This window comes from Diadema antillarum, unplaced genomic scaffold (assembly GCF_040938485.1).
Source record: "Diadema antillarum isolate AM-2024a unplaced genomic scaffold, OU_Dant_1.0 seq00000217_RagTag, whole genome shotgun sequence".
NCBI lineage: Eukaryota > Metazoa > Echinodermata > Echinoidea > Diadematoida > Diadematidae > Diadema > Diadema antillarum.
In genome coordinates, this window is record NW_027271272.1 from 949,761 (window position 1) to 963,810 (window position 14,050).

The 14,050-nt window shown below is 39.6% G+C and overlaps 1 protein-coding gene across 1 annotated transcript in view; it reads left to right on the top strand.

Moving 5' to 3' along the window:
* Positions 1-14,050, top strand: part of LOC139729077 (uncharacterized) — a 58,375-nt gene that overhangs the window by 16,545 nt on the left and 27,780 nt on the right. The window contains exons 3-14 of the mRNA XM_071640000.1: positions 2,786-3,050; positions 4,140-4,285; positions 5,137-5,196; positions 5,278-5,414; positions 6,287-6,505; positions 7,380-7,403; positions 8,340-8,432; positions 9,449-9,577; positions 10,260-10,686; positions 11,609-11,684; positions 11,883-12,109; positions 13,629-13,654. Of these exons, the coding sequence (XP_071496101.1) occupies positions 2,786-3,050; positions 4,140-4,285; positions 5,137-5,196; positions 5,278-5,414; positions 6,287-6,505; positions 7,380-7,403; positions 8,340-8,432; positions 9,449-9,577; positions 10,260-10,686; positions 11,609-11,684; positions 11,883-12,109; positions 13,629-13,654 (1,829 nt within the window). The remainder of the gene's footprint in view (positions 1-2,785; positions 3,051-4,139; positions 4,286-5,136; positions 5,197-5,277; positions 5,415-6,286; positions 6,506-7,379; positions 7,404-8,339; positions 8,433-9,448; positions 9,578-10,259; positions 10,687-11,608; positions 11,685-11,882; positions 12,110-13,628; positions 13,655-14,050) is intronic.

Genomic DNA, 14,050 nt, shown 5'->3' on the forward strand with positions numbered 1-14,050 from the left:
TGTGTATATATTACACAGATATTGCCTTTCTGGGAGTTACATTACAACGATAGGCAAGGTAATATTAGTTTTTAGTGTTATGATAATTAATTATGATCTACAGGTACATGAATACAACTGCGTCGGCAGCCAATCAAATGCTAGAATTATTTCAACTAAGGTGTCAATGCAGGCATGGAAGGCAATGTAACAATTTCGATCCTCGCTGCATTTGTCACGTACAATTGCATTATGACCCATTACCGATCAGTATTCCGTAGACTATTTAATATGCATGTATATATATCATATATCTAATCTGTCCTTTCAAAATTGTCTGTCATTTCAATCGTGTATGATCTTTTAACCTAGACATAACTGTAATATAATAAGAAATGCTTTTGCCTTCGGCAAACCGAGTAGGCCCTATATAAACGGTCAACAAGGTCGCAACTTGCCAGTATAGATTAGGCACTTCGTAAAATCTCTCACGGTAACCGGGTAAAGGGATAACAGATAATGAAATTTCAAAAAGTCCCTTTTGTCTTTTCATATGTCAATACTTCATCTTGATTTCAAAGATAGGACAGCGAAAGAAGTTTGTGCGTTCGTGCATTTTCTTGTCTTTACCTTCCGCATTTTGCCTCACCAATGTTAAACAACCTCTCAACTCAAGATACCGGTCCCTATACAAACCTCTCCATTGGCATAAACATGCGTATCATTTGAATGAAACCGTACACCTGAAAGTTTACATAGTCGTATAAACAACTGTTAAGCACAAATTAAAAGTTGGGCACGATATCCAGCTCCTAGGCAACAAACATGACAACGTGTGTTTTGAAACATGACGTTAGACCTCGCCAGGACCTTTTCCCGCCTAAAATAAACATAATGTCGTCTGCACGTCCATGAACGTGACCTGGTTTCCTTGTTCGTACTGCCAACCATTTTAAGGACAATTTATATCTCATGCTCTCGCTAGGTTTTAATGAAATCTATAAAAACAGTTTCTGCTCCATTTCATTTAAACTCTATTGGTGTATCGGCTTTTATTAATAGACAAAATCAAACACATTGAACGGGTAGAAAGTTCGTTAACGTGAAACAAGAATATTACAAAACGGCATGTTGTTACATTGTAGAATGATTTGATTTTTAAAGGCCCGTTAACGATCGCCCCGTCACTGTACAGGCATGCTAACCTGGAAGCATTGAACTGCACATTACTTGAATATGAGACCATTCTGAAGCAAATAATTTCACACAACAATAGATATACAATGTACTCTTAAATGAATCCCACAAGGATTGGAACAATCATCTCCAGCATTCCCACTGATTCCCACTGATCAGTTACTAGCCATCCCCTTTAAAGGTACATTTGGTGAAATTCGGAAGGGCTCCCCATACAAACAGGGGCATTTTACCTTTCTTGTTATAAAAGATGCTTGATTCAGCACTCGAGGAGATGGAGAAGAAATCTACAGAAAGTTGTAATTTCAACAGACTTACATGATGATCGAGTGACTTTTTGAAATTGAAATGCCACCTGTAGATTTTGGATATTCATTTGCAAAAATTGATCCAACGAAGAAGAATTATTAACTGTTATTATAATGCACTTCCCCACAGCATCATACTTTCTTAGAAAAGAACAAAAACAGAAAAAAAGCATCGCAACTATTAATACAGCTGTACTATTTTATTGTTAACAGTGAGAAAAAACCATTGAATTTGGAAGAGCACTGAAAATGACATTGCGTGATTTTCCCTAAAATGAAGGGGAAAAAATACCCCACACACATACAACAAAAAACTCTCTGAACCTGATTAGTTTGAGTACTAAAGGGAGTTAATAATTCACGCTATTTGGTGCGATGAAATCAATTTATTGGTGGCAGGGAGCAGGTGAAAAACCACTTGTTCCCGCCCCCGGGTAGCAACGGAGGGAAAATAATCGATGCTCGTCTGCGACTCTATTCACACCGCTATCACACAGAGGTATAGAGAGGAGAGAGAAAATGGGAGGTTTCGGGAAAAGAAGCAGGAAAAACAGACGTGAAGAATTTCGTGATCGCTAGGTGACGGTGAGGTGGAAACATTCTTAATGATGACGTTATACCTGATTGGAATTTGTTTGTTTTATTTCCATCTGAGAAGATGTGTGCAAGATTCAGTTCTCTGTGATTCAAGATGATTACTGTCCGGTGAATTTTAACGATCTCTCTTGAAACGACGGTTTGTGATTTCTGCACTGATTTAATATAACCATGACATACTTGATTTGACTGCCTTCACACGACTTGAGTAAATGACCGTATGTGCTGTCCAAATCTCCAATCGCGCTAAATAATCTGTGCATCAAATTACTTCTTCCGAATTATCGGTTGACCCGCACCGATAGTGACCGCTGTGCAAGTTGACGGCATTATCTGCTATGAATGATGAGCAGCCGACAGACGACGTTAGGTTACCAGCGATCAAGACCGATCGGCCCGATCGATACTGTTGCCGAGTATTCACGGAATACATCCGCCACAGACAGTACTGGTCGAGGCGCCGTCAGCTAGAGATCTGGGAAAGGTACTAGATATTGCGTTACATAAGTAAAATGAAAAAAAAAATCCAGAGATTAAATCGAACTTATTTCTCTACAGCAAATACTCAGCTACCATATAAAGTAGCTGCCCTTTCTACATCTATACCTGGAACAAGATACTACACACAAAACACAGTAAACGAAACGACAGAATAATGACATGGTTTTTGACAAAGTTTCACTTTTTAATTGTATTCTCCATAGAATATACGACAGCCTCTTCGCCAACCTCTCAGCCAGCTACCCGTCGCACCTCCTTCGCAAGCGATGGGAAGTGGCGGCAGGTGCCCCGGCCGCTCCAGCGTCTCTGTACGACCAGAGCACGTACCTGCCCTTCACCGGGTCGGCCAACCTTCATCCGAAGGAACTGACGCCCACGGTCAGGCGGGACGACAGCCAACCTCCGCCCAAGTTCTGCTACGGATGCGCCGCCGAATTAGAGCGGATGAACAAGCGGGGAGAATATACGGTATTTTTTTTTTGCCACTCTATTCCTACCTAATTTCCCTAGACTTTCGGTTAAATACCATATAGATTGTTTAGAATGAACTTTCAATTAGTTAAAATTGTTCACAAACTGTTCACAAATGTGGCTTTATTTGATACGGATAATCAAACTTTTCTTTGTTAAGGTGCCATTAATATTAGTTCTTCCTTGTAAGGCTTGTACATGAGAGTCCATGCATTTTTGTTGTTGATATTACTGTATGCATTTTGTACAACATAATTATGATTATTACTACATTGTCAATGACGAGCATTGAGAAGATGACAGCCACCCAGCAATCTTTCGTCCATCGCTGCGATTTCCGAGCCATTTCTCGGCAAAATACATTTTTCTCTTGTCAATAATCCCCCAAGATTCATTATCATGCTCAGAATTACCCGGGTATGCAGTTTATGTCATAGATCATTGCGGCATCACAGGAAAAGAGTAGGAAGAAAAGAAAAAAAACCCCTGATAATTCTTTATCGTTCATAACTCCATCAACATGTTATGTATAGTGATGAACAGTTCATGAATTGACAAGACTATAATGATTAGTCCCCTAGTAACTACGTAGCTTCTACGTATCCAACCACCCCTCCCCTGCACCCACAATAATCCTATCCTTCGATTAGCTCTGCCTGAAAGCCACTAGACATTTTTCTGAAAGCCACTGTTTACCATTGGCAAGCAGTGATTAAAAAATCGTTCGAATTATCACATTTGATGCATAAAGTTCAGGTGTATCACAAAACAGTAGAGTATAAGAATTGGCAATAAAGCAGCAAATATATGGAGATATCACTAATTTTCTCAATAAATCATTACTGTAGACTGTTTATTCTAGAAACGATTTTATCAAAAGTGTTGTTCACATTGTGTATATTTAACGGTACTTTAATGTTGATTATACTGATTAACATTTTTTTTTACGGTGGTTGTTTCTATTCATAACTCACATTTTTAGAACTATTTTGAAAAAAAAATTGAAACTTTTTTTTTTCTCATCTGCAAATGCTAGATAGTGGTTTTAATGTACCAACGAAGGGTTGTTCTTGTTGTTACGAACAGGGTCCGTTCGTCTACCTTGACCAGGAAGGAGAAGATAGTGACGTCACAGGGGACATTGCGCAGGCGCGCTTGGCGCCGACGGAAGAACACGCCCACGTAGCGGAGAGCCGCATCTGCGACGGGTGCTCGCGCTGCCGTGTACCGCAGTGAGTTTTGTATTTCTCTTCTTTTTCTTTTCTTTTTTTTTTCAGCAATCAATCTTACCTCATTCATCTAGTTTTAATAACATGCACGTACCAGTCAAATGAAATCAATTCATGCTCGTGGTCAGGTAGTGTGTGTCCAGAAAAGCTGACGTATTGGGCTCTTGAGAAAACAGGTGCCTCCTTTCGGATTCTCTTTCAATCTCGACAAGGCCATTCCTGGGTTGATGCAGAATGCAATATGCATACGACGAGATAGTGGGGATAGACTTACGCCAGTCATGTTGCATTGTTTGACTTCAGAAAGATGACGATAAATCACGCTTTTATGGAGTTCATCATGGTCAGAAATACTTACACTGATTTCATGTTTTGAATAAAACGTGCAGTCATCGCGATAATAAATGTCAATATAATTGAGGATGGTGTTGAGAAAAATGAAAGGATTATAATGTTCATCATCATCACCATCATCACCACCACCACCATCATCACCACCATAATCAATTATGATACAATTGTAAGAGTAACATTAATTCACATAAAAAAACTGCTTCAGTACATCGGCATGCTAATTACTGTTATTATCATTATCGTACCGATGATGGTGATGATGATGATGATAATGATAATGATGATGACGATGATGATGATGATGATGATTACACGATTGTCTCATAGTAGTTTTACACGTCTCCTTTCCAGAAATTCGCAACAGTCAGAATGAAAATAAGAGATATGACCCAACCCAATCTCTTCTCACAGAATACAAATACAGTCGCATGCAGTCTCGTTCTCAAAAGCAATCTTTAGAACCCATTCTTACTGATTCTATTCCCCTGTCCTCTGAGGAGGTTGGAAAGGGCGCCCTCAGTTGGCCACGTCACGTCGCTTTTCTTCGTCGAGCATGTCAGGTAGACTTGCCATTCACTTTTATTGCTGCAGTTTTCTTTTACATTCTGTCATTATTTTCTCTCTCTTTCTCCCCTCTGAAGCATCCACGTGATCAAACCCAGACGCGTGGGTGGTGGCTACACCTTCGTCGACAACGTGGTCGAGCCCTATGATGAGCAGGTCCACTCCCACATCAAGGGAAGGCCGACGTCGCCTCATCCGTCTGCTCTTACGTCCGGTATGTCTATTGCAGTTGCTATGGTTACCAGAAATACCAATCCATCTTCATCCGACATTCCCTATAACGTTCATTAGTAATCAAATGTCAGTCTTTCTCTCTATTCATTGTTCCGTGTCATGAGAAACACAAAACCACTTTTTTTTTTCATACCAACTGGGGGATGTTTCATCAACGTTTGTCAGCGCTGACAAGTTGTCATCGCTGACAATCACCATAGTAACAGTCAGTGACCAGAGCTTCTCAGCCAATCAAAACCAAGGATTTTGCTGAAATTGTCAGCGCTGACAAACGTTGATGAAACACCCCCCTGGTTTCGTCACCCTAGGAAATGCCCACCTTCAGAGTTTAGCATCCATTACCTGTACTAGGAGCCACACCCTCTTCCAAAGAACAAAACTAGTTTGAAAAAGCAAGCACCTAAAAGTAGTTCATATCTGCACTGCCTGTTGTTGTTTTTTTTTTTGTGAACGTTTTCACGGGAATTTTCAGTAGATTTTTTCTCTTTTTTTTTAATAAGATTTTGCCGTCAATTGCATTCATCCGACACATTGCATGCAGTCTCTCTTTTCCTACATGAATTCATTTCTCTTACCACATTTTGTTTGTCAGAGACACTTCCATTTGGGTTGTCGTTCATTACCTTGGTACAAATCAACTGCATTGTATTCAAATCTAGAGCATTTCATGTGACTATACCTACCTCCAAATCTATAGATTTAGTCACTCTCCCTTCCAATGGTCACTCCTTCCACTTTCACACATTCTTCCTCCATATTACACCTGTTGTCCCAAATCTCCCCCATCCACCCCATTCCCCCTCCCCCCCCCCATCCGTTACCTTCCACAAATCCTCCAAAACGGCGCAGCAGACCTGGCTTCCCAGGAAGAACTCGAGAGCGACGTCGAGGCGGATGATGACGAGTTCGAAAGTGATAGCGGCATCGGCGATTTCCAGCTCAACGTCTCCAAGCTCGCCGACCCGGTGCTGCCCCTCCCGTCGATCCCGCGGGAAAAACCCCTGCCAGTCCCGCAGTGCGTCATGGAGCATATTCGGGAAAGAGGACCGCCGAAGCTGAAGATTCATGAAAGTGAGTAGTATAGGGCCTACACTTAAAACATGACTTAAAACACAAACAAATGCTATATCATACGTACTCTTGCACATGCATTGTACATCGATACACAGACAGACAGACAGAAGGACAGACAATCAGTTAAATCTATGAATACGAGGGTAAAGATAGATAGAAAGATAAATAGATGTATAATGTAGTTAGATAGATAGTGATATAGTGTTCTGCAATAAAAGATCAGGGGCAAATGTAACATGCGACACATTATACTTACTATGATAAAAAAAAAAGAGAGAGTGAATAATATATCAATATTACACAATATCCTGTATTGGCCATACGAAATTATTCACTTTAAAGAATATCACCATAAATACAGAAACATTATTGCCCTGTGAAACATGTAATTAGTTGGTATTATGTCAAAATTAAGCGTTATCTTCCTATTGCTTTAATGTTCTTTCTAGCTTGCAGTTCAGACTGTTTTGCGTTGAATTGGCAATTGAGGTCCGAGCCCCGTGCTCAGTAGATGGCGCTATTTTGTAATACGTAAAACAGCTCCCTTGACTGCAGTTGAGAACAATTCAACGACTGAGCTGTGTAGTGATCCGTGATTTACTTTAAGCTTTCAATATTGATTGAATGACGTCATAGAGTGCGTCTTATTTATCATACCTAGTAATCATCATTGCTAGAAAACCCTCTACTACATGAAGTTGATGAATGAATTTCCAACATTCTGTGTGCGAGCATGATTCGAAAAACAAAAGAATCATTGTATCTATCTTTATGTATTCATATTATTATTTGAGTTATCAGTCGTGATATGTTCGTAGTTTTTCTTATTTGAAGTAATCAACCGTGACATCATTTTGCTCTTTCCACACAGTGCACTGCTACGCGTGTATGGAAGGTAAGCTATGTAACTGGTTATAAATCACCCACAAAATTAGAATAAATCCTGTAAAGAAACAGTTATGGGCTTAGAGCCCTTAAACATATCACAAAGTGGAATACGGAAAATAAAATAAGAATGGGGCTGTCTGCAACGGTGTGTGAAAGGTAGCGATTAGAACCGTGATATAATTCTTGTGATTAAAGAGTTTGCTAGAAAAAAAAAATTCCTAAGCGATAATGACGTTATTTCTCACGGTATAAGTGGCTTCAGAAACTTATAATCACGTGTTATCGATAACAAATTATTATTGTGAACTTGCTAAACTGAAACGATAATCACAACATTACTTTAGTACAGGGACTTCGTGATTTTAAGCATTCATAGAAAAATAGAAAGACAAAAAAATGATGAGGTCTTGTGATTCGATGATGAGGAAAGTGAAATGAATAACACCTGGAATGTCTAATTTCAGAAGAACCCGTACACATTTTGGTCAAACTATAATTATTTCATTGTCTGAACTATAATTGCAAATGTCAGAATTTTAGAATATCCATTCTCCAATAGTTGTCACGGAAAATGACTTTTATTAATGTGTAGACAGTGCTTGTGAAAATGAAAACAAAAAGAAAACAAGTGAAGGTTTCAAACATTTTCCGGTAATTTCAAACGTACTTGGAATCTGAATCGGTAACTATTTAGAAAGCTACTATCCAAACCGTTTATCATTAAAGTTGGCGTAATGACTTGACGTATGTAAGTGTAGAATAGAATCGTAAATATGAATGTGATTCACTTATTCAGTCTTCGGTAATGTCGTTCTATATCTGTTTCGACATATAAATTACTTTATTTTCTTTCCCCATCACCCACCCCCGCTGTCTGTACCACCCCTTCCAAACACCACCCTCTACAAACTTCTCACTTCACACCCCACCACTCCCACCACAGCCCTCCGCCGGTACTGGCCCGAATACTTCATCGAGAAAGCCGCTGGCTCGGACGGCTCTACGTCCGGTGTTGGAACGTCCATCACTTCGGAAGGTCATCATAGTTCTGATAAATCAATCATCAACTTTACTTTGTTTTTAACCCCTCCCCTCGCTCATTTCATGTTCATTTTGCGTCCTTTTGATTGAAATACATACATTTGTATTCAATTTCTGATCACGAGATACGCTATGTTTGTGTGTGTAGTCAAAGTCTGCAACACGTTTCAAACACATTGTATGCTATTTTCGTCACATCACTTCACAAAGTATGATTTATTCCATTCTTGCTTTCCTGTCTAATTAATTTAAATTCAGTTTTATCCTTTTCCTCTTGGTCATTAGTTTCCCATTGGTTGTTCATGAGAATTATTCATACATATACATTTTCCCACATTTTTGGCAGCACATTGAATATCTTTATTGTTCATTTACGTGGTGAAAGTGTTAAATGTTTAGACTTTATTTCAGACGATGTCACTGAAGCTAATGACTAAGATATTATACATGGTTCCATAATCATGACACAAATATCGCAGACTATGTCAAGCAATTCCTGCAAGTAAAAGCTCATGCGTGAAAGTGTATTACAATTAGGACAGAGCTGCAATAAACAAAAATGGGTAATAGCCTGTTGCTTTTCTGTTCAGATTAAAGTTCAAATTTATCAATCTCCGTCTAAACCGGTTTTCAAATAAACATGGATTTAACCGCCAAAGTAAGCAGTGCCGAAATTAATCTATATTGTGATTTTTTTTCTTTTATGTAAAGGAGTGTAGTATATCATGTATTCAAATCGAGAAATAGGTTTAAGATATAGACGGATAAACAGCTAGACCCCCCTCCAAAAAAAAAGATAGAGAGAAATAGAGTGATAGAGAGGGGAAGAGAGAGAGAGAGAGAGAGAGAGAGGGAGGGGAAGAGAAGGGGCAGTGTGGATGTCGTCGCAGCGAAAAGTAGTTAGATAGTTCAATCCGTTTTTGCCATAATCATTAGCTCTACTTCAACTATGTCCCGATGTTGGTTCACAAAAAATAATAATTCTGCTGTGGGCTGCTCTCCCGATTATAGCCATTGAAGAAGAAGAGCGCCGCCAAGCGGAAAGACGACGCCAGCTGGAGGAAGCGAGAGAGAGGCGACTGGAGGATGAGGCTAGGAGGAAAGAGGAGGAGGCAGAACGGAGGAAGAATCTCTACAAACGTGAGGATTTCCTCGTTCTATTTCTCTATGCTTGTATTAAAGAAAATAAAATGTCTGCCTTGTTTCCGCTCTGCCTTGTTTTACCATGTTTTGTTTTCTTTCTGCGCGGAGGAGAGAATGAATGGCGCTGCGCGTTTTTGTACTTCTTGTCTAGTCTCAATCGCAACAGTGTCAGCACAATTCTCTTCATTTCATACTGAACGTGCCGAATATCAACTTTTTGTCATAGTTAGCTTCTTCTCAAGATTTTTTTTTTTTTTTTTGTTGCAGATATTATGAAGATTCAAAAATGGAAAAGAAGCCTTGTCGTTCCAAAACTTATCACTTCCGGTAAAATACTTACGTCACGCGTATTTCGACATAGTTATGTCAGCGATTTCACTCTAGCGATGAAGTTCTTTCGACGGAGCATAAAAAAACCCCGGGCATTCTACTGAATTATCATCAATCTAAAAAAATGGAAAGGTCTCTTGAAAATAGTTAAGATCGCTTTCTTTGAAGAGTTTGTTTGCTAGCCGTCATAAACATCTTTTGACGACAATACATTATCAGGTATGTACCGATTCCGCGATATCCAACAGCAAAACATCCATGTTCTGGTTGGAACTCGCCGATGACGTCTTGTCACACTCCACGTATTGCTTTAATCATACCTTTACTCCTTCTTCTTCTTTCGCTTCAGCTCCAAAAGCGTTTCAGTTGAAGAAAACTGAAAAGGAGTTCACGGAAGCGTCCGATCCCTTCTCACAAGATCGGAAGTTGAACGTTCCGAAGAGCGAGGGCTTTAAGCTCAAGAAGACGGAGAAGGAGACTACGAAATTCATCGAACACACGCGCAACGAGACGGAGTGGAAAGAAGTGAAGAAATTCGAACTGAAAAAGTCTGAAACGAAGACGACCAGGACTGACTGGAAACCGCCGGAAAGAGCCGAACGTCTGCGACCGATTACGCCTCCTCCACCTCCGCCCCCTCCCAAGGGGAAGAAGCCGACTGTCCCGATTGAACAGAAGAAGCGCGAACCACCGCCGAAAAAGCCCGATCCACCACCACCGGAACCTCCGAAGAAAGTCGAAAAGGCGAAACCGGTGCCCGTAGCACCACCTAAGAAGTAAGAGTTATGATAATTGTTTTCCTTCAATTGTGCATACTGTTGATATTACTAGTAATCCACTGTTAGTATTAGTCCACTTGTAATTCATATTCCTTCTCTATTTCAAAGTCTAGTGATGCCCTTTAAGTTCGCCCTTGTTTTCTTCTGAATCAATAACAAATAAACGTAAGTTGTATACCGTCAATTTCTTACCGTTCATCTAGTACTCTACGGCTTAATATAACCGTTACGCTATCTGCACATTTTCACCTTATTCTCTGTCGTTTTATTTTTTATTTAACCAACTGTCATTAGTAGATCTCTTACCCCTTTGCAATATACTGTTCGGGTTGTATCAGAGGGAAACTTGGGAATGATCGGTTATCCTTAATTCCCCATTCTCCAGAAGCTTATGATTTTCATTTCTAAGCCAGATTGCTTTTGTGAGAGATTTACACCAGGGAAATCGCATCACCAATTTCTACAATTTTGATGGCACTGTTATTTTGCTCGATAAAAAAAAAGAAAAAAAAAAGAAGTTATAAGGAAATATTTTGTCGTTTCCATCGATACAAGCAGATATTTAAGATCATACCCACATGGTAGGATTTCGAATATTACAATTCCAAATAGATATTCTTGAATATCTTGATCTTCTCGGCACATATCAAGAACAAACAAACAAACAAACTAACTAACTAATTAACAGATAAGTATACAGACGAGTGAACAATAATAAGATATATGAATCTTCCGATTCCCTTTGGTCTATTTCTTTCCTGGCAAATGCTCGGTTTCTTTTCCTAGTCCGTAAAAGTATCATATCATTTATTAACCAACCTCTCCTTTCTGTACGACGTATTTATTTTATATTGCATGCATCTTGATTTCTTTTGTTACCTACTCACCCGAACTTTTCCCCCTGATGTAAACCATTAAGTGAGCCCAAACCTGACAAGAAACCCGATACTCTGAACTCGGATCCCAAACCCAAAGAAGACCCTACTGAAAAGACGGTAAAAGATGATCAGAAACTTAAAGACAGACTTGAAGCGAAAAAGAAGAAGGAGAAGGAAGAAAAAGAGAAGAAGGAGAAGGAGGAAAGAGAGAAACGGGAGAAGAAAGAGAAGGAAAAGATGGAGAAGAAGGAGAGGGAACGCGCGAAAGCTAAAGATTCAGAAGTAAGCTCCAAGTCCAAAGAGGCCCGTGAGAAGAAAGAGGCTCTTGCTGCCGAAAAGCGGAAAAAGGCAGAGATTGAGAAGCAGGAGCGACTAGCCAAACGCAAGGAGGAGAAGGAGAAGTTGAGACGAGAAATGATGGAGAAAATGTCCTCGGTTGCTAAGGGGGCGCAAAAGAAGAGAGCAGACGCCGGTAAGGGCAAATCCAAAGCGGCAGCTACCAAGGGTGCACAGGATGCACAGGATGAGGACGTGTCGCCCGTGTGAGTAACCATGGCAACGCATCACTTGAGACGCTTGAGTGTGGCGCACCATGGTATTCGGGAACACTGCACCACACTATAATCACCAAAATGTCATTGCCGTGCACACAGTGTTTTTTCCGCCAACCCCCACACGCTGAACCTTACCAACCCTACACCAGCTTTCCCCTATCCAATCCCTGTGCTACCAATTATTATCCCTCTCCTTTTCATATATATAACAATATGTAATAATGAAAAAAGTTTATCATCAGTTGCACGAGGGTCCACACACCCGTACCACCAACCACACCCATCCAGCGGTTAGGGGGTGTTCGTGAAATATCATCATGACACTGCCTTTCCACAGCACCCCTCCTCTTTACCCCAACACACCCACAATCCGTGTTCTCCTTAATTCCTTTATCCCTCTCAGTGCTTTTTACACATTGGTGTTGAGTCGCGTTTGATCACAATTGCGTTACAGTTCAACCATTCTCATTCATTCTCGTACAAATATGTGTGTGTACGTGTGTGTGTTTGTGTATATGCATATATTCTGTGTGATATTGTAATTTAAAACCACGTTTGAAGTTTTCACGATCTCTCATTTATTGCTGTTCCCAATTGCGGTGGTCACTCCATCATCATGCGACGTTTAGTGCCGTTTGGTACTATTCTGAAACAAATAGGTCATCGAAAGTGTGTCTTTTTAAATCTACTCCATGATGTTGTTTATGATGCTTGAAATTTTGGCCCATCTCTGGCTCTAAACGTACACTCACGCGCGCGCGATTATGCCAAAATGTACTAAGTATATACAGCTCCAAAGGGATTGTATATCCCCTGTATATCCCACAAACTTGCACGCACGCACGGCTAGGATGAATTTCACAATCCAAATGTGGACAATGTGTAGCGTTCACATCCCATTCGTAGTAACAGCGCCCACTAACGCTCAGAGAATTAACGCTACGGCCAATGAGAATCCAGATCCAGTCGCAATCATGCGAGTACGGAGGCATATGCAGGTGGTCGAAAATCATTAATGAATTTGAAAGCCCCAAAATGCAATGCTTGTACACGTTCGTTACGTATACGTATTTTGTACTAACGCTTATTATGTACTTTACCAATCATGTCATAATACGTTACGCTTGCTGTCGCTACCTTCATACATGTGATGTAATTTTCTGTGATATCGTCTCACTTTGTGTTACATTACATTAAAATACATTGCAATCCATTTGTTGTATTTGACCATAGATTGTATTTATCATGCTATGTATTTTTGTTATGCGATTAATAAAGATATATCAAATGCTACATAGAATTTACTATAAATTTACAGAATTCATTTTTGTTTCTTACATACTGGAATATCTGTTATATCCATCGGATTGTTAGCTCAAAATAACTCTAAGGTTGATTAACTTCTGTCCTGCCAACTTTGAGCACACATTCTCAAGTAGACCTAGAAGTGGCTCGCTATAACTCGCATATTAACTCGAACTTATTTCCCCCCTCTTTGTCCCGGCAGAGATTCACCGGAAGAGGAAACACCAGGTAAGATTAAAACCTGTCACGTCATCAATTTACCATTTTGTTCTTGTCTGTTGAATCATGTATACGTCTTTGAGAAGACTTCTATCAAGAATGTGAAATTAGTTTGATGGTTCATTTTTAACAGCTAAGTGGCAAGTTCATTTTCATGAATTTACTTTTTTTATTTTCGTTGAATAAATTACTTCTTTTTTCCCCCTTCCACAGGGTTCCTTTATTAAATAATATCATACACACAAATATATACAAAAAGAGATATGTATGTACATGCAGATTTAACACATGATATTCTTGGCCATTCTAAATACAATAAGAACAGCAAACAGTTACAAAAATAAATTATAAATTGCAAATTCTTTTCAAAGTGTCAGAAAATTACCTGACAAATCATTTCATAAG